Source organism: Xenopus laevis, chromosome 3S (genome assembly GCF_017654675.1).
Source record: "Xenopus laevis strain J_2021 chromosome 3S, Xenopus_laevis_v10.1, whole genome shotgun sequence".
NCBI classification, from domain to species: Eukaryota; Metazoa; Chordata; class Amphibia; order Anura; family Pipidae; genus Xenopus; species Xenopus laevis.
The window spans coordinates 131,307,046-131,327,274 of NC_054376.1; the positions used below are offsets into that span (position 1 = coordinate 131,307,046).

The 20,229-nt window shown below is 50.1% G+C and overlaps 1 protein-coding gene across 1 annotated transcript; it reads left to right on the plus strand.

The window, feature by feature from the left end:
• The first annotated feature begins 2,659 nt into the window (after positions 1-2,659).
• On the plus strand, positions 2,660-9,496 carry fgf11.S (fibroblast growth factor 11 S homeolog). The gene is made up of 5 exons (XM_041589009.1): positions 2,660-3,073; positions 3,734-3,844; positions 5,975-6,078; positions 6,898-7,096; positions 7,462-9,496. Exons 1-5 carry the CDS (start codon positions 2,881-2,883, stop codon positions 7,560-7,562), a joined length of 708 nt encoding a protein of 235 aa, XP_041444943.1. The 5' UTR covers positions 2,660-2,880; the 3' UTR covers positions 7,563-9,496.
• The last annotated feature ends 10,733 nt before the right edge of the window (positions 9,497-20,229 follow it).

Genomic DNA, 20,229 nt, shown 5'->3' on the forward strand with positions numbered 1-20,229 from the left:
CCCAGGGTACAAATAAGCACTCACCCCAAATCTCCCCCTAACTGACCTTCAGACTGGGCCCCTTAGCTCATAACAAGGTTACAGATATATAGAAACATTGGGGTGTCACCCTGCTATAGTTCCAGGGGTACCCAGGGTACAAATAAGCACTCACCCCAAATCTCCCCCTAACTGACCTTCAGACTGGGCCCCCTTAGCTCATAACAAGGTTACAGATATATAGAAACATTGGGGTGTCACCCTGCTATAGTTCCAGGGGTACCCAGGGTACAAATAAGCACTCACCCCAAATCTCCCCATAACTGACCTTCAGACTGGGCCCCCTTAGCTCATAACAAGGTTACAGATATATAGAAACATTGGGGTGTCACTATAATGTGCAGAGACTATTGGTGCAGGTAAATTCAATAATTGGCACTAGGGGGCGCAATGTTTTTTGGATATAAAACTCCCAGCCTTCCAATATATTTATGATTCTTTCCTATTAATAACATTGGCAGCATTTGCACAGGCAGGGGGCACCCAAAATGCCAGTGATTTGCAACCACTAAGATGAATGAGCTGCATTGGATTTATGGATCTGCTCTTTGATTTGTCACATGGGGGTTTAAGCCTAATTGGAAGCTGAGAGCAAATAGGGAAGTTTGGTTAGAGAGGGGTTAATAAAGGAATTGCTACAAGTAATGGTGCAGACAGTAAATGATGCAATTTGGATTCAGAAGAGTTAATATAGTAAGAGCTGTCAGGTAGTCAAGACATTTCAGCTTGGTAATAGGAGGGTTAATATAGGAGGGCACTACAGGTAGCTGAACATGGAGATTGCACTTTGGTTATGGAAGGGTTAATGTAGGAGGAGACTGCAGGTAGCTGAACATGGAGATTGCAGTTTGGTTATGGAAGGGTTAATGTAGGAGGAGACTGCAGGTAGCTAAACATGGAGATTGCAGATTGGTTATAAAAGGGTTAATGTAGGAGGAGACTGCAGGTAGCTGAACATGGAGATTGCACTTTGGTTATAGAAGGGTTAATGTAGGAGGAGACTGCAGGTAGCTGAACATGGAGATTGCACTTTGGTTATAGAAGGGTTAATGTAGGACAGTATAAAAGCTGAGCACAGACAATACCGTTTTTGCTGCATTAACCCTTATCCTGTACCAGTTCATTGTTATTAACTGCCACCTAAAGAACATTAGAGGATAGTTAACCCTTGCTGTTCCAGAGCCCTCCAGAGTCTCCCGGGCGCTGATTCTGTTCATGATCACATGACTGTGTCCATCTAATTCTGATCTTGTGATTAACTGAGAGGCTGGAGGCTCTGTGTATATATTATATATTATATATCTCTCTCTCTGTCTGGGGCTGGGGGGAGACGTGCACTGGCCCTGCCAACCTGGCACTCACACTCACTGGCACACTCACACTCACTGGCACACTCATGGACACATTCACTGGCACACTCACTGTAACACTCACTATCATTAGCACACTCACTGGCACGCTCACTGGGGGACACACTCACTGGCACACACTCACTCACTGGTACACTCACTGGCACTCACTCACTGGCACTCACTCACATTCTGGTACATTCACACTCACTGGCCCACCCACACTCACTGGCTCACTCACTTACTGGCACACTCATTCACAGGCACACTCACTCACTGGCACACCCCATCTACTGGCACACTCATACTCACTGACACACTCATACTCTGATACAGCTACACGCAGACATTAAATATCACACACTCACCTCTTACACTGCCAGTGCCATGTGAGTCTGTGAGTGTGAGTCTGTCTGTGAGTGTATGTGAGTATGTGAGTGTGAGTATGAGTCTGTCTGTGAGTGTATGTGAGTATGTGAGTGTGAGTATGTGAGTCTGTCTGTGAGTGTATGTGAGTATGTGAGTGTGAGTATGTGAGTCTATCTGTGAGTGTGAGTCTGTGAATGTTAGTATGTGAGTCTGTCTGTGAGTGTGAGTCTGTGAATGTGTGAGTATGTGAGTGTGAGTCTGTCTGTGAGTGTATGTGAGTATGTGAGTGTGAGTATGTGAGTCTGTCTGTGAGTGTGAGTCTGTGAATGTGTGAGTATGTGAGTGTGAGTCTGTCTGTGAGTGTGAGTACATGTGTAGCAAGTGCTGAATTTTGTGTCTGTACAAAGAGTCTGAGTGTCTCGTCGGTGTTGGTGAAATAACTTGTATGTGACAGTCACAGCCCCCTGGGGCCCTTTTCGAGAAACCCTATGAGCTGACGCTCTATGCCAACCTTCCACTGACCCCCAGGCGCTGGCAGGAATCCCATTGTCACTCGCTGCCAACTGGCCCCCGTCCCACCGCTCAACATTCACTTGTAATAAAACTGTCAGTTGCCGGCGGCGCAGTGTTTGGGTTGGAACCTGTGAGACGGAACGAGAGGCGCCAGGGGCCACAAGTGCCTCAATTTAACCCCCCCGTAAGGTTTTATGTTTGGGGGCCACACATGGGTTCTAATGTTACACTGGGGGGGGATATTTATTCTCACACAGGGGGCGAGTAAGTGGTCCCCCATTTCACCCCCCAACACACTGATGTGACCGAACTCTCCTGTTCCTCACACTCCCTGGTCCCATTTGTCTCCTGACAGTTGAACGGGGGGGGGGAGGCGGAGAGTGAGGATTGGGGGGGCCACTGAGCACCGAGGGGAGAGGCTCAGACTCACAATGAGACAATAACGGAGCTGGGACGGGGGAGAAGAACCTGCCGGAGCCCACGATGGAGATGCCGGAGCCCAGTAACCAGGGGACAGATTAGTGGGAAGGAGCCCCCAATCCTTCATGTAAATCACTGGGGGTTGTTGGATTGACACCTGCTCTGGGGGCCACACTCGTTGCTGGGGGGAATGGCAGCTTTGGCGAGTACTCTCATTCGACAGAAACGTGAGGTTCGGGAATCGGTGGGACCTCGTCCTGTTCCCCCACAAAGGAAAGTCTATCCCCGAGGAACCAAGTCCCTGTGCCAGAAACAACTTCTCATCCTGGTCTCCAAAGTGCGGCTCTGTGGGGCCCAACTGGGGGCACAAGAAAAGGACTCAGGTGAGTGGGGGTGCATTGGGGTTCACACAGTAAAGGGGGTGTAAGACAGTGGGAGATGGAGAGTCACTCAGTGAGTGGGAGAGGGGACATTGGTGGGGCGTGTGAGTGGAGGGCAGTACTAGTTACGGAGGCTACATCACTAATACACTAGTGAGAACCTTTGCCGACCCCCAATTCACCCCTAATTTCAACTGCTCCTCCAGACCCTAATCTTCCCCCCATGCCACATAACTGCACCTCTAGACACTTGCCCTCCACTACTTTGCCATCATCCCCAACTAGTCTTTCCTCACCCAACATCTTCATTCCACCGATGTCTGGTACCGGCATGTGTCCCTACTTCTCCCCTGCCGTCCCTCCCCCACCCAGAGAGATGCCATTGTATCTCTCGCTCTGCTGTCCCTTCCATTCCTCCCCCTGCCAGCCTGTCTGTATAATGGAATGAGTGCTCGCTCCCGCGGGACACAAACATGAAAGAAAAGAGGTCACGGGCATTCGGAAGGAGAGAAAAACCCCAGAATGATTAAAATGTTATAGAGGGAGAAGAGAAAACAGGAGAGGATGGGGTGGTTGTGTTGAAGAGCTTGAGGTACTAGTATTAATATCACTGTTCCATCTCCCCATGTTTTGTACCCCCTTTTCCTCCAATCCGTCCCATAGAGCCTCAACTGAAAGGCATTATCACTCGCTTGTTCAGTAGAGTTGGATTTTACCTTCAACTTCTCCCAGATGGAACCATCCAGGGGTCAAAAGAAGAGGGAAACCCATACAGTGAGTATGAACCAGAGCAGGACCAAAACACAAGGATCTACTTAGAACTATGTAGGTAGATAAGACTCCCTGATCAGAACCTGATCTCAACTCAAACATATGGAGCTTCTCAGTTTTGTACACTGAAGAATGAGGGCCTGGTCAGAACAACCTAGACTTTGAGGTAGAGCAAGACATAAGAGGTCACAGTCTCCTTGAGTTAATGATAATACAATCATCTTGACTAAACCCAATATGTTGGTTGGCTCAACTGCTTAACTCCAGTATGAGAACCGCCTAGTTCAGAAAAGAGGTCTTGTTCAGTTCATACACCAGTATTAGCGCCATAAGCCCAAAAAATGTATCTCAATCCTGAGGGACATCTAGACCCAAACACAAGAACCAAGTGAGCACCCTAGAAGAAGAACTGCAGTAGGAAGCCATCAATCACTTTAGACTGGAAGCAGATCAGCATCTAATAAAGTACAGCATCTCTTCATCTCTCACAGGAGGAAATTAGATCAGAACCCAGAGTCACGTTTTTACTCAATTATGGATAAAACTGGAGCAGAAATAGGCTGTGAACTAATTAGATATTATCTCAGGCAGGTCGGGCTTGAAGAAGTCAAATTAAATGCGCAAGTGAGCTCCACATTAATTCCAGCCACACAAACACACCTACAGGAACGGAGAAGTGCATAATGTAAGAACCACCCAAACTTCAGGCCCATATGCCCTATGGCTCCAGCCTTAATCAGAATGGCGCCATTGACTAGACTGAACCCTGTTTTACATCAGAACCCAGAAATCCTTGCTATATAACATAGGAACCCCCCCAAATACAAGAAGATCGAATGTGGGTACGTTACTGATTAGGGTGATGGCACATGGGGAGATTAGTCACCCGCCATAATTCCACTCCACCAAGGGCAACGAATCTCCTGAAAATGCTTTGCCACCAGTAATCGGCAGTGGGAAAACATACCAAGTATTACGTTTTTCCAAAGTGGGCTGGTGAGTAAACTTCAAAGGCAACAAGCATGTTTTCCCATCCGGGGATTATTATTGCCGGTGGGAAAGCATTTTTGGAAGATTTGTTGGCCATGGTAGCCCAGATTTTTCACAGGTGATGAATCACCTCATGTGCCATGGCCCTTAAGCATGAGTAAAACACCCACCTAGACTGTAAAAGAAACCGGCTTCCAAAGAGATTAGAAGTTAAGGACAATCTCCTCAGAGACTAGATGATAAAGGGAGCCCCCTGCAACAGAGATCAGGGAATAAGGAGAGCCCCTCCCACAGGGACTAGAAGATAAACAGAATTTATCTAAAATATAAGGTAGAATCCCTCCTGCAAAGTCTAGGAGATAAGGAAGACACCCTACTAGAGAGAACATAAGAAGTTAAGAACCCCATCCCACTGAGACCAGAAGATAAATGGAACCCTTCCCACAGAGACTAAAGGTCAAAGGGATCACCTCGCAGATAACAGAGATTAGAAGGTAATCTGAACCCCCTGCCACCAAGACTAGAAGATACGGAGAACACCCTGCCACAAATTCTAGACTATAAGGAAAACATCCTGCCAAAAAGTGAAAGAAAATTAGGACCCCATCCCACAGAAACTAGAACTCCACACAGTCAGAGACTATAGCATTAGATAGAACCCCCTCCCACAGAGACAAGAAGATAGAGAGAACCCCCTGATACAGAGACAGAAAATAAGGAGAACCTACCACAGACAATAGAAGATAGGTAGAACCACCTACAACAGAGAATAGATCAGAGACTAGAAGACAGGGAGAACCATATACCACAGAGACTAGAAGATAGTGAGAACCACCTCCCACACAGTAGAGTAGAACCCCCTCTTACAGAGTCTAGAAGATAAGTAGAACCCACTCTCACAGAGACTAGAAGATAAGTAGAACCCCTTCTTACAGAGACTAGAAGATGATGAGAACACCCAATAGGCAGAATAAATGGGGCCCTTTCCAGCACAAAGCTGCAGAACATGACAATACAGTGAATTTTGTTCAGGGACCCTGTTTGCCCCTCCGCGCTTTCTCCCCCCCCCCTTATTCTTCTTTCTCTCCAACTGCCAACTGTGACCCCTGCCTCCCTCCCTTCTCTCCTTGTCTGTCTCTGCAGCTCTGTTCAATGTCATCCCAGTGGGTCTACGTGTGGTGGCCATTCAGAGCTCAGCTTGTGGTCAGTATGTGGCGATGAATTGCGAAGGTCACCTGTACAGCTCAGTAAGCTCCTCCTCTTTCTTCTGACTCCCCCCTTCTGCACCTCTTCTCATTATATCTACAAATACCCCCTCAGCCTAATGCACATTTACCCCTCTCTTTTCCTTCCTTGATCTAGTACTGGCCCTTGTTCTCCTGCCACTGCTCCACCTTTTATTCCAAATTCACTCCATCTCCCCCTTAATCTCTGCCTGACCCACTTTCTTCTTCCTTTGACCTGAAACCATCTCATTATTCTCACTTTCTTCTACTCCTAATCCTGTCCCATCTTTGCTTCACCCTTAATTCCAAATTGCCCCTTTCTTTTCTCTCTTGCCATAACCCAGTTCTTTCTTCTAAATATAGAGATGGTAAGTGGCAGAAAGTAGGTGAGATGTGGGAAATCCATATCCCTCTGTGTGTCATTTACCCATTGAGAGATGGGAAGGGAGGAAAATCTTCCCCAGGGGGGGATTGGAAAGAAGCTGAACAGTGATGGGGCACCCCCTTTCCTTGGTGTATACTAAGTGGGGGGGGGGAGAATCTGGAAATGGGAAGAGAGATGTAGAACCCAGAGCCTGGGGTAGGGCAGCCAGTTAGGGGTGTGATAACCCCAAACCAGTGATACCCCACAGCCTAGGGACCCAAATGGAGGTCAATGATGTTACCTGTAGTAAGACCCTGTAGCTCCATAAGAGCTAAAATGGCACAGGGCTTAAAGGCTTACACCCTGGGAGGTTCCATAAGTTTTGTGGCACTAACTTCCCCTATTTGATCCAATAAAAGTCACTTTAGGAACCTTTGGTGGCAGATGGTCATGCCCCATTCTTCTCTCTCTTTCAGCCTCACTTTACAGCTGAGTGTCAGTTTAAAGAGAGCGTCTTTGAGAATTACTTTGTCACCTACTCCTCCACCCTCTACCGTCAGCTCAGCTCTGGCCGCTGCTGGTACCTGGGCATTTGTAAAGATGGTCGAGCCATGGAGGGCAATAGGGTGAAGAGGCACCGGCCTGCGGCTCACTTCTTGCCCAAGCTCAGCGAAGGTGAGGAACGAGGGGCTTCTGGGATGTGGGAGGGAAATGTGGAAATTGCACTAATTCTTAGAAATGGCACTAATTCTCCTCTTTTCCTAAATTCTCCCTCCACTGTTTCTCAAAACTCCTTGCTACACCCTTTGCCTCCCCAAACTTCTCATAAATCTACTCCCCTTCCACACCCCCCATTTCATTCTTATCTTTCTCACCCTTCTACCCTGCCATCTTTGTTTCTTTCTTCTTACCTTCCTCACAACACCCAACAAAATCCTCCTACTCCCCAAATCTCAACCTTTGCCTCCACTATCACCTGTGCCCGACTACTTCTCCAATGCTCCCCAACCTGTGTCCTACCCCCTCACTGCTTTTTACAGTTGCACTTTATAAAGAACCCTCTTTACATGATGTGGTTAAAGCATCTCCAAAAAAAAGACTGACCCCAAAACCCAGCGCCAGGCTCAGGGGGGCACGGTGAAGAGGCTGAGAAAGGAGGTGAAGGCCAGAAGATCCACAAATAACAAGCAACATCAGAATGGGGAGATGCAAGAGAACAGAGGGAGGGCAGGGTCTGCTTATGTTCTAGAGATCTATGGCGGATTAAATGTGCCGTATTGGGGCAGCACTTTAGGTATGAAGAGGTGGTGAATAACATGAAGACCTTAATGAAGTGATGGGAAGGCCATGATGGAGGATTACTGGGGCAAATGCCATTTAGGAGACATTGGATTTGTGCTCTTCCTTCCACACCTCCTCTGAAAAGTTTAAGGTCAGGACTGGAGCTGCTTCTGGCACTGACATGGACCAACTCTTGGACTGATACAAATTACAGACTTGTATTGTGGGGCATCTCATGCAACGTGGAACTATACCTCTAGGACTGATACACAGACGCATCATGGGACAATACCACTAGGACAGATACACCATATGTAGACTTGTATTGTGGGACATCTCATGGAACTATACCTCTAGGACTGATACACCGTACACAAATGCATCATGGGACATTAACTCTAGGACTGATACACCTTATGTAGACATCTCATGGAACGTGGAACTTTACCTCTAGGACTGATAGACCTTACACAGATGCATCATGGGACATCGCATGGAACTTGGGAGTTTACCTCTAGCACTGATACACCTTATGTAGACTCGTGTTGTGGGACATCTCATGGAACGTGGAACTATACCTCTAGGACTAATAGACTTTACACAGACGCATCATGGGACATCTCATGGAACGTGGAACTATACCTCTAGGACTAATAGACTTTACACAGACGCATCATGGGACATCTCATGGAACTTGGCAATTTACCTCTAGGACTGATATACCATATGTAGACTTGTATTGTGGGACATCTCATGGAACTGGAACTATACCTCTAGGACTGATACACCTCACACATACGCATCATGGAACTTGGCAGTTTACCTCTAGGACTGATATACCATATGAAGACTTGTATTGTGGGACATCTCATGGAACGTGGAGCTATACTTCTAGGACTGATAGACCTTACACAGACGCATCATTAGACATCTCATGGAACTTGGGAGTTTACCTCTAGGACTGATATACCTTATGTAGACTAGAACTGTGGGACATCTCATGGAACATGGAACTACAGTATACCTCTAGGACTGATACACCTTATGCAGACTTGTATTGTGGGACATCTCATGGAACTTGGAACTGTATCTCTTGGTCTGTTAAACCTGATTGAAGCCAAGAGGGAAATCTTATGGAACGTGTGGGTTTACCTCTAGGACTGATACACCTCCCACTGACTTGCATGATGGGAAACTTAAGGTATGACTTTGTAACCCTACAATGAATTCAGGGGACTTTCAGATACATTCAGACCGTGCTTGACAGGACGATGGACTAATAACATTGGACTTGTACCTCAATGAAGCAGGAGCCTCTACATGTCAGGTTAGGGGACCCCATGCAATATCTATACCCATATACCCTTATGTTACTAAGCATCTAATGATATCTAATGAGACACGCCCCAGGGCATCTGTATGTACTCCTAGATATAGATAAAGCAATAATGGTTTCTATATGTTGGGGGGCAAAATGGGTGTGGACATTCAATATGCATATATATTTATATAGTGAAGGTCATATATATACCCCCAGCAGTCTCTAATCCTTGAGGCAGTAACCAGCTTGTTCTGCACAGCCCTATGGGAAGCAATGGTGAGAAGTGGTAACTCATAATCTACATTTCTCTCATGATTCTCTGCAATAACCGAGCGTCAGGAACACTAGAAGCCTCACTCTCAGACTCTACTTGTGGCCCTACATGAGCCCGGAAATGATCGGAGCCACATTTATCGACACCGGGAATAAACAGACCCCCAGTGGCGCCTCAATAAAGATACAATTTCATTACACAACATGCTCACCGTTGTTATTTGTCTGAGGGGAGGTGGGCTTTTTTGTTTACTTGCCCTTTAAATGCAGTGAGTTCAATTCCATCCAGGGCACAATGTGGGAGGAGCCTAAATTAGGCAAAATATGCAGAATCACTTGTGGTTGGGCCCCTTTTTATCAGTGGGTGGGACTCATTTTCACTGCTCAAAATGGGGTGCTGAAACCCCAAATCCCCTGTGGCCTTATTCAGTGGAACAGTCAGGGGCCCCTATTGTATGACCAATCCCATCAGCTGTGACATTTGTGACCTGGGGGGCTCCTCACTGCCCCTCTATGATTTGATCTATTTATTCCACCTCCGCTGCCCCTCCTTCCTTACAACCTAATAATAATGGGCATTTTATAGAATGAATAGAGGGGCCCAATAGGAAGTGCTTGTTCCTGTAGGGTGCGGTTTGTCCCTAATAGACTCAATGAAGGCGCATTAATTGCCAGTGGCTGCACACAATCAATCTCCGCCGTCCTTGCTGCGGGCACCCGGGCATTTCCCACGCAGGAGTCGCTGCCAGACAAGTCATTACTGCAACATCGCATGTGGGCACCCGGCCAACGCTCCTTCTGCTCCTCCTCGTTTTCTCTCCGTCTCCTTGGCAGGAATTCCACTTAAATTGACTGCATAAAGGTGAACCATCCCAACCTTGCTCTTCCCTCCCCCATCTCCAAGGGCAGGGCCTGGAGGGGTTAATACACTGCTCCCCCATGTGAGATTGGTGCAAAACTCTCACTTTCATGGAAACTTTTCTTGGCCAGGTCTGTCAGGGGAAAACTGTCAATCAAAAGGGCAAATGAGGCTCTTCGCCTCTGCCGACCCAGACACGTAGGGTTTAAATCTAAATTATCCAGATAATGGCAACAGGATCTGACAGTTATAGTTCAGCTACATCAGTAGGGAGACAGTAGGGCGAGATGGAGACAGTAGGGCGAGATGGAGACAGTAGGGCGAGATGGAGACAGTAGGGCGAGATGGAGACAGTAGGGCGAGATGGAGACAGTAGGGCGAGATGGAGACAGTAGGACAAGATGGAGACAGTAGGGCAAGATGGAGACAGTAGGACAAGATGGAGACAGTAGGACAAGATGGAGACAGTAGGACAAGATGGAGACAGTAGGGCGAGATGGAGACAGTAGGACAAGATGGAGACAGTAGGACAAGATGGAGACAGTAGGACGAGATGGAGACAGTAGGGCGAGATGGAGACAGTAGGACAAGATGGAGACAGTAGGGCGAGATGGAGACAGTAGGACGAGATGGAGACAGTAGGGCGAGATGGAGACAGTAGGACAAGATGGAGACAGTAGGACAAGATGGAGACAGTAGGACAAGATGGAGACAGTAGGACAAGATGGAGACAGTAGGACAAGATGGAGACAGTAGGACAAGATAGAGACAGTAGGACGAGATGGAGACAGTAGGACAAGATGGAGACAGTAGGACAAGATGGAGACAGTAGGACAAGATGGAGACAGTAGGGCGAGATGGAGACAGTAGGACAAGATGGAGACAGTAGGACAAGACACCAAGTCGTACCACTGCAGCACAACACTACATTATATTGTTATTCCTTTAGGACACTTTCATTTTTTGGTTACTGTTCCTTTAATGGCAATGTGGGTATTGCCATAGGCATTAGCAGCCCCAGTAATCCCCCTGTTTTTACAATTTGCTCAGTTTCTGAGTAAAACAAAAAGGACATAGATCACTGGGATCCACTCCCTGTTCCTCTCAGTCCCCTTGTCTGTATTATTGGGGTGCTGTGTGTGTATATATAAAGGGATACTATAGCTGTATACACTGTGTCAGCTGCTGCCCCCATGTGGCTCATATGGGGTATTACCATGAATGAATCTATAGCCACAAATGATTTCCCACAATGCTCAGTGCAGAGATTGCACCAGACACAGATGAGCTGAATTACTCAGCAGTTGGCACAATCCTGCTGGAACCACTGGGGTTTGGGGGTCCACCTTCAGCCCCCAAGTGTCAATCACTGTTCTGCATAAATGAATTATAACAATATGGAAGCAAGACTAACTGCAATTTGCTGCTCTTCCGTGTTCAGTTCAGGAGACACTAGTCACACTACATAGGCTTTGGCCAATGGGCACCCACTGCTTTTGCACTTGCCCCTCACCCCAGTTTCTGTCAATGAGAAGCCCAAGACCTGGGCGACACAAGCCTAGTGCTCTCCCTAGAAACTGGGGGTCAGTGAGAAAGTGCAGGATTTCAGCCCTGCAGCTCCATGCGGTTCAGATCTGGTGGCTGCTTTTTCACACCGGCATAATGGTGTCAGGGGATGCTGGGAAATGTAGTTTCATAACAGCTAGAAAGGTAGTTGGCAACAGCCAGGTCTGCTGGGAGCTGTAGTCCTGTAACAGCTGAAAAGACAAATGGAATGCTGGGAACGGTCATTTCTTGCTATTTCTGGCAGGGGCCGGGGACAGGGGACAGGGGCCGGGGACAGGGAGAAAGGGGGAGATATTTGTACACAGACCCCCTGCCAGACACACAGGCAGCCAATTGCAGGGGGCAGTGGGACAAACACACAGACATGAAGGAGAGGAGAAGAGCTTTGGCCCCTGATTTGGGGATTAATACTCATTGGTGAGTAGAGAATGTGGGGTAAATGCGAGGGGGGCAGCTCAGTCCCATGGGGCCACATCTCAGGGTATGATGGGAGATAAGAGTGATGGGGGCAGACAAGAGATGGGACAGGGCTGGGTGCAACAAGGAAATGAATGGAGAGTAATTCTATTGGGGTAACAGTCTGACTAGGTGGGGTGCAATTAAAGGGGAAGAATACATTTTATAAAGGAGGGGGGGCTATTTTGCACCATTACCAAATACCCAGCTAGGGAGCTCAGCACACTGAAACATAATTGGGACAGACAATAAAATATTGACTCTGCCCCCTGCCAGGTGCCCAAGCCCCAGACAGAGAGGCGCAACTGAGGGACAAATTGTTTGAGACCAATGTGCAGCCGGACCCCCGATCAGAGAGTGGTGGGAATGACTCAGTGTGGGGAGTCCCAACTCCTTGGCACATACACAATGGGGGGGACACAAGTATATTGTGTAAATGGGGAGGACTGTGGTACATAGAGACACCTGGGATCAGAACTGCAAGGCCAGACTTCCCTGCAATGAGAAAGTCCATTGGTTTTCTGCACGTTATTTCCACATGGGGCTACATGAACAATAAGCATGATCCAGATATTGGGGTACATACACACAGTATTGCCTCTGCCCCTTCCTCTCTCAGTTACCCCTTATCTACCCCACTGTTCTCCCCAAATATGGAAGAAACCCCACCACCAGCAGCACATTGTATAAGCTGTAATATATTGTATTGAGGGGAATTCATTTATTCAGCCCACATTGTACAAAAGGCAACGTTTTGGGGCTACGAGGCCCTTTATCATAAACTGAGGGACAGCGGAGTGACTGAATGTCCCACAATCCAACAGGGATATTAGTCCCAAATCTCAATTAACTTAGTCCAAACAACTGTCCCAACTGATGATCCAAAAGTGATCCATAGTGAGTCCATTTGTGTATAAAATATTGATATTATAGATGTAATCACTGAATTATATCATCATGTCAAATAAACACAAACATTATAATTCCTCAGACTCACTGGTCATACTCGGCACTCTCCTCAGACTCGCTGGACATACTCGGCACTCTCCTCAGACTCACTGGTCATACTCGGCACTCTCCTCAGACTCGCTGGACATACTCGGCACTCTCCTCAGACTCACTGGACATACTCGGCACTCTCCTCAGACTCACTGGACATACTCGGCACTCTCCTCAGACTCGCTGGACACACTCGGCACTCTCTTCAGACTCGCTGGACATACTCGGCACTCTCCTCAGACTCGCTGGACATACTCGGCACTCTCCTCAGACTCACTGGTCATACTCGGCACTCTCCTCAGAACTCACTGGACATACTCGGCACTCTCCTCAGACTCACTGGACAAATACTCGCCACTCTCCTCAGACTCCTGCACATACTCAGCACTCTCCTCAGACTCACTGGTCATACTCGGCACTCTCCTCAGACTCACTGGACACACTCGCACTGTCCCCACACTCACAGACTCACTGGTCATACTCAGTACTCTCCCCAGACTCGCTGGACATACTCCGGGCACTCTCCTCAGACTCGCTTGGACATACTCAGCACTCTCCTCAGACTCACTGGACATACTCAGCACTCTCCTCAGACTCACTGGACATACTCGGCACTCTCCTCAGACTCGCTGGACATACTCGGCACTCTCCTCAGACTCGCTGGACATACTCGGCACTCTCCTCAGACTCGCTGGACATACTCGGCACTCTCCTCAGACTCGCTGGACATACTCGGCACTCTCCTCAGACTCGCTGGACATACTCGGCACTCTCCTCAGACTCGCTGGACATACTCGGCACTCTCCTCAGACTCACTGGACATACTCGGCACTCTCCTCAGACTCGCTGGACATACTCGGCACTCTCCTCAGACTCACTGGACATACTGGCACTGCTCCTCAGACTTCACTGGACACAACTCAGCACTCTCCTAGACTCACTGGACATACTCGCACTCTCCTCAGACTCACTGGACCATATGCGGCACTCTCCCACACTCACAGACTCACTGGTCATGACTCAGTAACTCTCCCAACTCACTGTCATAACTCGGCACTCTCCTCAGACTCACTGGTCATACTCGGCAACTCTCCTCAGATCACTGGTCGATACTCGGCACTCCTCCTCAGACTCACTGGTCATACTCGCACTCTCCCACAACTCCCACCCGACTCACTGGTCATACCAGTATCTCTCCTCAGACTGCGCTGGGACATAAGCTACGGCACTCCCGTACAGACTCACTAGGTCATGACTCGCGGTCACTGCTCGCTCAGACTACTGGAATCACACTCGGCACTCTCCCCACACTCACAGACTCACTGGTCATACTCAGTACTCTCCTCAGACTCGCTGGACATACTCGGCACTCTCCTCAGACTCACTGGTCATACTCAGTACTCTCCTCAGACTCGCTGGACACACTCAGCACTCTCCTCAGACTCGCTGGACATACTCGGCACTCTCCTCAGACTCGCTGGTCATACTCGGCACTCTCCTCAGACTCGCTGGACATACTCGGCACTCTCCTCAGACTCACTGGTCATAAGCTCGGCACTCTCTCAGAACTCACTGGTCATAACTGCAGTACTCTCCTGCAGCTTCACTGGAGCATAACTCGGCATCGTCCCTCAGACTCGCTGGTTCCATACTCAGTACTCTCCTCAGACTCGCTGGAGCAACACTGGCAGCACTCTCCCAGACCTCGCTGGACAATGACTCGGCACTCGCTTCCTCAAAGGACTCGCTGGTCAATACCTCGGGCAACTCTCCTCAAGACTCGCAGGTTCATACTCGGCACTCTCCTCAGACTCACTGGACAGTACTTCGGCACTTCTCCTCAGACTCCACTGGGACTCAAGCACTCGGCAGCTGGCTCCCTCAGACTACTGGACCACTTGAGGGATGTCTACTCGGCACTCTCCCTCAGACTCACTGGACATACTCGGCGAGTCCGCCATCTCTCGCTACAGACTCGGCTGGACATATCGGAGCACTTACTCCGTCAGACCTCACTGACATACTCGGCACTGCTCCTCAGACTCGCTGGCGACATACTCGGCAACTCTCCTCAGACGTCGCTGGTCATCACTCGGCAGCTCTCCTCAGACTCGCTGGACAGGTACTTCGTGCACTCTCCTTCAGACTCACTGACAATACTCGGCACTCTCTCCACGCACTCACTGCACATACTCGGCACTGCTCCTTCAGACTCACTGGACAATACTCGGCACTCCTCCTCAGACTCACTGGACAATACTCGGCACTCGTCCTCAGACTCCTGACGGATGTCACACTCGGCCACTCTCCTCAGACTCGCTGGACATACTCGCCACTCTCGTCCAGACTCGCTGGAACATAATCTCGCACTCCTCGCTCAGACTCGCTGGACATACTCGGTGTTCACTCTCCTCAGAACTCAACTGGTCATACTCGGCATCTCTCCTCAAGACTCACTGGAATACTCGCCACTAATCTCGCTCAGACTCACTTGGCACTACTCGGCCAAACTCTCCTCAGCACTCGCACTGCACCTACTCAGGCACTCTCCTCAGAATCACTGGTCATGACTCCGGCACTCTCCTCAGACTCACGTGGACTACACTCGGCACTCTCCCCACACTCACAGACTCACTGGTCATACTCGCAGTACTTCTGCCAGACTCTTCGCGTGGACCATACTCGGCACTCTCGCTCAGACTCGCTGGACATGAACTCAGGCACTGCTCCTCAGACTACTGGACATAACTCGGCACTCTCTGCAAGACTCGCTGGACATCTCCGCACTACCTCTGCTCAGACTCAACTGGACATACTCGGCCACTCTCCCCACAGCTCACAGACAATCACTGGTCATACTGCAGTATGCTCCCCAGACTCGCTGGACATACTCGCACTCTCCTCAAGACTCGCTTGGACATACTTCAGCACTCTCCTCAGCTCCTGGACATACTCGGCACTCTCCTCAGATCGCTGGACACACTTCAGCACTCTCCTCAGAACCCGCTGGACATACTCGCCACTGTATTCTCCTCAGACTCGCTGGTTCATACTCGGCACTCTCCTCAGACTCACCTGGACATACTCGGCAGCTTCTCCTCAGAACTTCACTGGACAGCACTCGGGCACTCTCGCTCAGACTGCGCTGGATACACTCGGCACTCTCTCCCAGACTCGCTGGCATACTCGCCACTGCCCCTCAGACTCGATGGACAACTCGCACTCTCCTCAGACTCACTGGTTGCATACTCGGCACTCTCCTCAGCTCACTGGGACCATACTCCGGCACTCTCCTCAGACTCACTGGGACATACTGCGCCACTCTCCATCCGGACTCACTGACACATACTCAGCACTCCTCCTCAGACTCACTGGTCCATACTCAGGCACTTGGCTCCTCGACTCACTGGAGCACACTCGGCACTCTCCCCACACTCACAGACTCCTGGTCAATAACGTTCAGTACTCTCCCCCAAGACTCCGCTGGAGGGCATACTCGGCAACTCCTCCTCATAACTTCGCTGGACATTGATCTCAGCACTCCTCGCTCAGACTCACTGGACATACTCGGCACTGCTCCTCAGACTCGCTGGACATACTGCGGTCCCACTCTCCTCAGTACTCGCTGGATCATACTCGGTCACTCTCACCTCAGACTCGCTGGACATACTCTCGCACTCTCCCCTCGAGACTCGCTGGACATTACTCGACTCGGGCGCACTCTCTCAACCTCGCTGGAATCAATATCGGCACTCTCCTACAGACCTCGCTGGACAATACTCGGCACTTCTGCCTCAGACTCCGCTGGACATAATCTCGGCACTCTCCTCAGACTCGCACTGGACATCATACTCCGGCACTGTCCTCAGACTCACTGGAACACATCTCAGCAGCTCTCCCTCCATACTCACTGGACCATACTCGCACTCTCCTCAGACTCACTGGACATACTGCGGAACTGCTCCCACACTCACAGACTCCACTGTCATGACTCAGAGTACTCTCCCTCAGACTCACTGGTCCATACTCGCACTCTCCTCAGACTCACTGGTCATGAGCTCGGTGGCACTTCCTCAGACTCCACTGGTCTACTCGCGCACTCTCCTCAGACTTCACTGGTCATAACTCGGCACTCTCGCCCACAAGACCCCGACAGACTCACGTGGTCAATATCTCAGTCTCTCCTTTCGAGACTCGCTGGAGCATACGTCGGCAATCTGCTCTACTCAGACTCACGTGGTCCATATGTCGCACTCGCCACTCTCCTGCAGACTCACTGGCTCACCTCGGACACTCTCTCCCACACTCACAGCTCACGTGGTCAGATACTCAGGTACTGCTCCTCAGACTCGCTGGATCATAACTCTCGGCACTCTCTCAGACTCACTGGTCATTACTCAAGTAACTCCTACATCGACTCGCTGTGACAACACTAGCACTCTCCTCAGACTACGCTGGACATACTCGGCACTCTCCTCAGAACCTCGCGTCACTTACTCGGCACTCTCCTCAGACTCGCTGGATCATACTCGGCAAACTCTCCTCAGACTCATCTGGTCATACTCGAGTACTGGCTCCTCAGGACTCTACTGGACAATGATCTCGGCATCCTCCTCAGACTCACTGGTCATACTCATACTCTCCTCAGAACTCGCTGGAGCACGACACTCACCACTCTCGCTCAGACTCGCTGGAGCATACCATCGGCGACTCTCCTCAGCTTCGCTGGTCATACTCGGCACTGCTCGCTCAGACTCGCTGGTCAGTACTCGGTCACTTCTCCTCAGACTTCACTGGACAATACTCGGGCACTCTCCTCAGACTCACTGGGGACACCAACTCGGGCATCTCCTCAGAGCTCACTGGACACACTCGCACTCTCCTCAGACTCACTGGAACATACTTCGGCACTGCTCCTCAGACTCGCTGACATACTCGGATCACTCTCCTTGCAGACTCACGTGGATACTCGGCACTTTCTCCTCAGCTCGCTGGACAACTCGAACACTTCTCCTCAGACTGCTGGTCATACTCGGCACTCTCCTCAGACTCGCTGGACATTACTCGGCACTCTCCTCAGACTCACTGGACATACTCGCACTCTCATCAGACTCCCACTGGACACACTCGGCACTCTCCTCAGACTCGCTGGTGAACTCGGCAACTTCTCTTCGCAAGACTCGCTGGAGCATACTCGGCACTTCTCCTCAGACTCCCGCTGGACATACTTCGGCACTCTCCTCAGAAATCACTGGTCGATGACTCGGCCACTCTCCTCAGCACTCACTGGACATATCTCGCCACTCTCCTCAGACTCACTGCAATAAGAACTGCGCCACTCTTGCCTCAGACTCACTGCCATACTGCAGCACTCTCTCTCAGACCACTGGGTCATACCGTGCACTCTCATCAGACTCAGCTGACACAACTCGCACTACTCGCCCACTCACAGACCTCACTGGTCTATGACTCAATACTCCTCCCCAGACTCGCTGGACATACTCGAGCACTCTCCTCAGACTCGCGTGAGACATACTCAGCACTCTCCTCAGACTCACTGGACCATACTCGGCACTTCCTCAGACTGCGCGTGGCATACTCGGCACTTCTCCTCAGACGTCAATGGACATACTCGGCACTCTCCCCACACTGCAAGCCTCAGCTGGTCAATACTCAGTACTCTCCCCAGCTGCGCTGGACATACTCGGCACTGCTCCCAGACTGCGCTGGACATACTCCAGCACTCTCGCTCAGACTCACTGGACATACTGCCCTCTCCTCAGAGCTCGCTTGGACACCTCAACACTCTCGACTCAGACTCGCTGGCATACTCGGACTCTCCTCAAAGACTCGACTGGTCATATCTCGGTACACCTCCTCAAGACTCACTGGACATACTCGGCAGCTCTCCTGCAGACTCACTGGACACCACTCGGACAACTCTCCTCAGACTCGCTGGTACATATCGGGCACTCTCTCCAGGACTCGGCTGGACATACTCGGGCGACTTCTCCTCAAGACTCGCTGGAACAATACTCGGTCACTCTCCTCAGACTCAACGTGGTCATAACTAAGGACTACTCCTCAGACTCACTGGACAACTCGGCACTCTCCTCAGAACTCACTGGAGCAATACTCGCCACTCTCCTCAGACTCACGTGCACATACTCAGCACTACTCCTCAGAACTCACTGGTCATAAGCTCCGGTCACTCCTCCTCAGACTCATCTGGACACACTCGGTCACTCTCCCCACATAAAGTCTCACCCAGCAGTACTCACTGGTTCATCTCAGTACTCTCTCTCCCAGATGCGTTCCTGCTGGACATAGCTCGGCACGTGTCTCCTCAGGACCTCGCTGGACATACCTTACAGCACTCTCCTCATAAGACTCACTGAACATACTCGGCACTCTCCCTCTTAGACGTCGGCTGGAACAGGTACTCAGTCGTGCAGCTCTCCTCAGACTGCACTGGAGCATACTTCGGCAACTCCTCCTCAAGACTCGCTGGAACCATAACTCGGCCACTCCCTCAGACTCGCTGGACATACTCGGGGAGCACTTCTCCTCAGACTCGCTGGAACACTAACTCGGCCACTCTCCTCAGACTCCCTGGACATACTCGGCACTCTCTCAGAACTCACTGGAACAGCACTCACAGCACTCTCCTCAGGACTCACTGGACATACTCGGCAGTTCTCCCTCCAGACAATCACTGGATCATCTCGGGCAACTCTCCTCAGATACACTGGACATACTCGGGCAGACATCTCGCTCAGAGCTGCGCTTGCAAATATCTCAGGCACTCTCCTGCAAGACTCCTCATCACATGTAACATGAGTGACACCAGAGAGTTCTCTGCCTGCCCTGTGTATAATATGTCCCTTACGTCACCTGCACAGTACTGTGACCAATGAGAGAGAGGGAGTTCAGCACAGGAAGTAGTCATCAGACTGGTCACGTGACATTGTGCAGAACAGGAAGTAGGAGAAACATGAGGTGATGTACAGTGAGTGCTGGGCTCCTCCTACAGAAGTAAATAGTGGGCGGGGA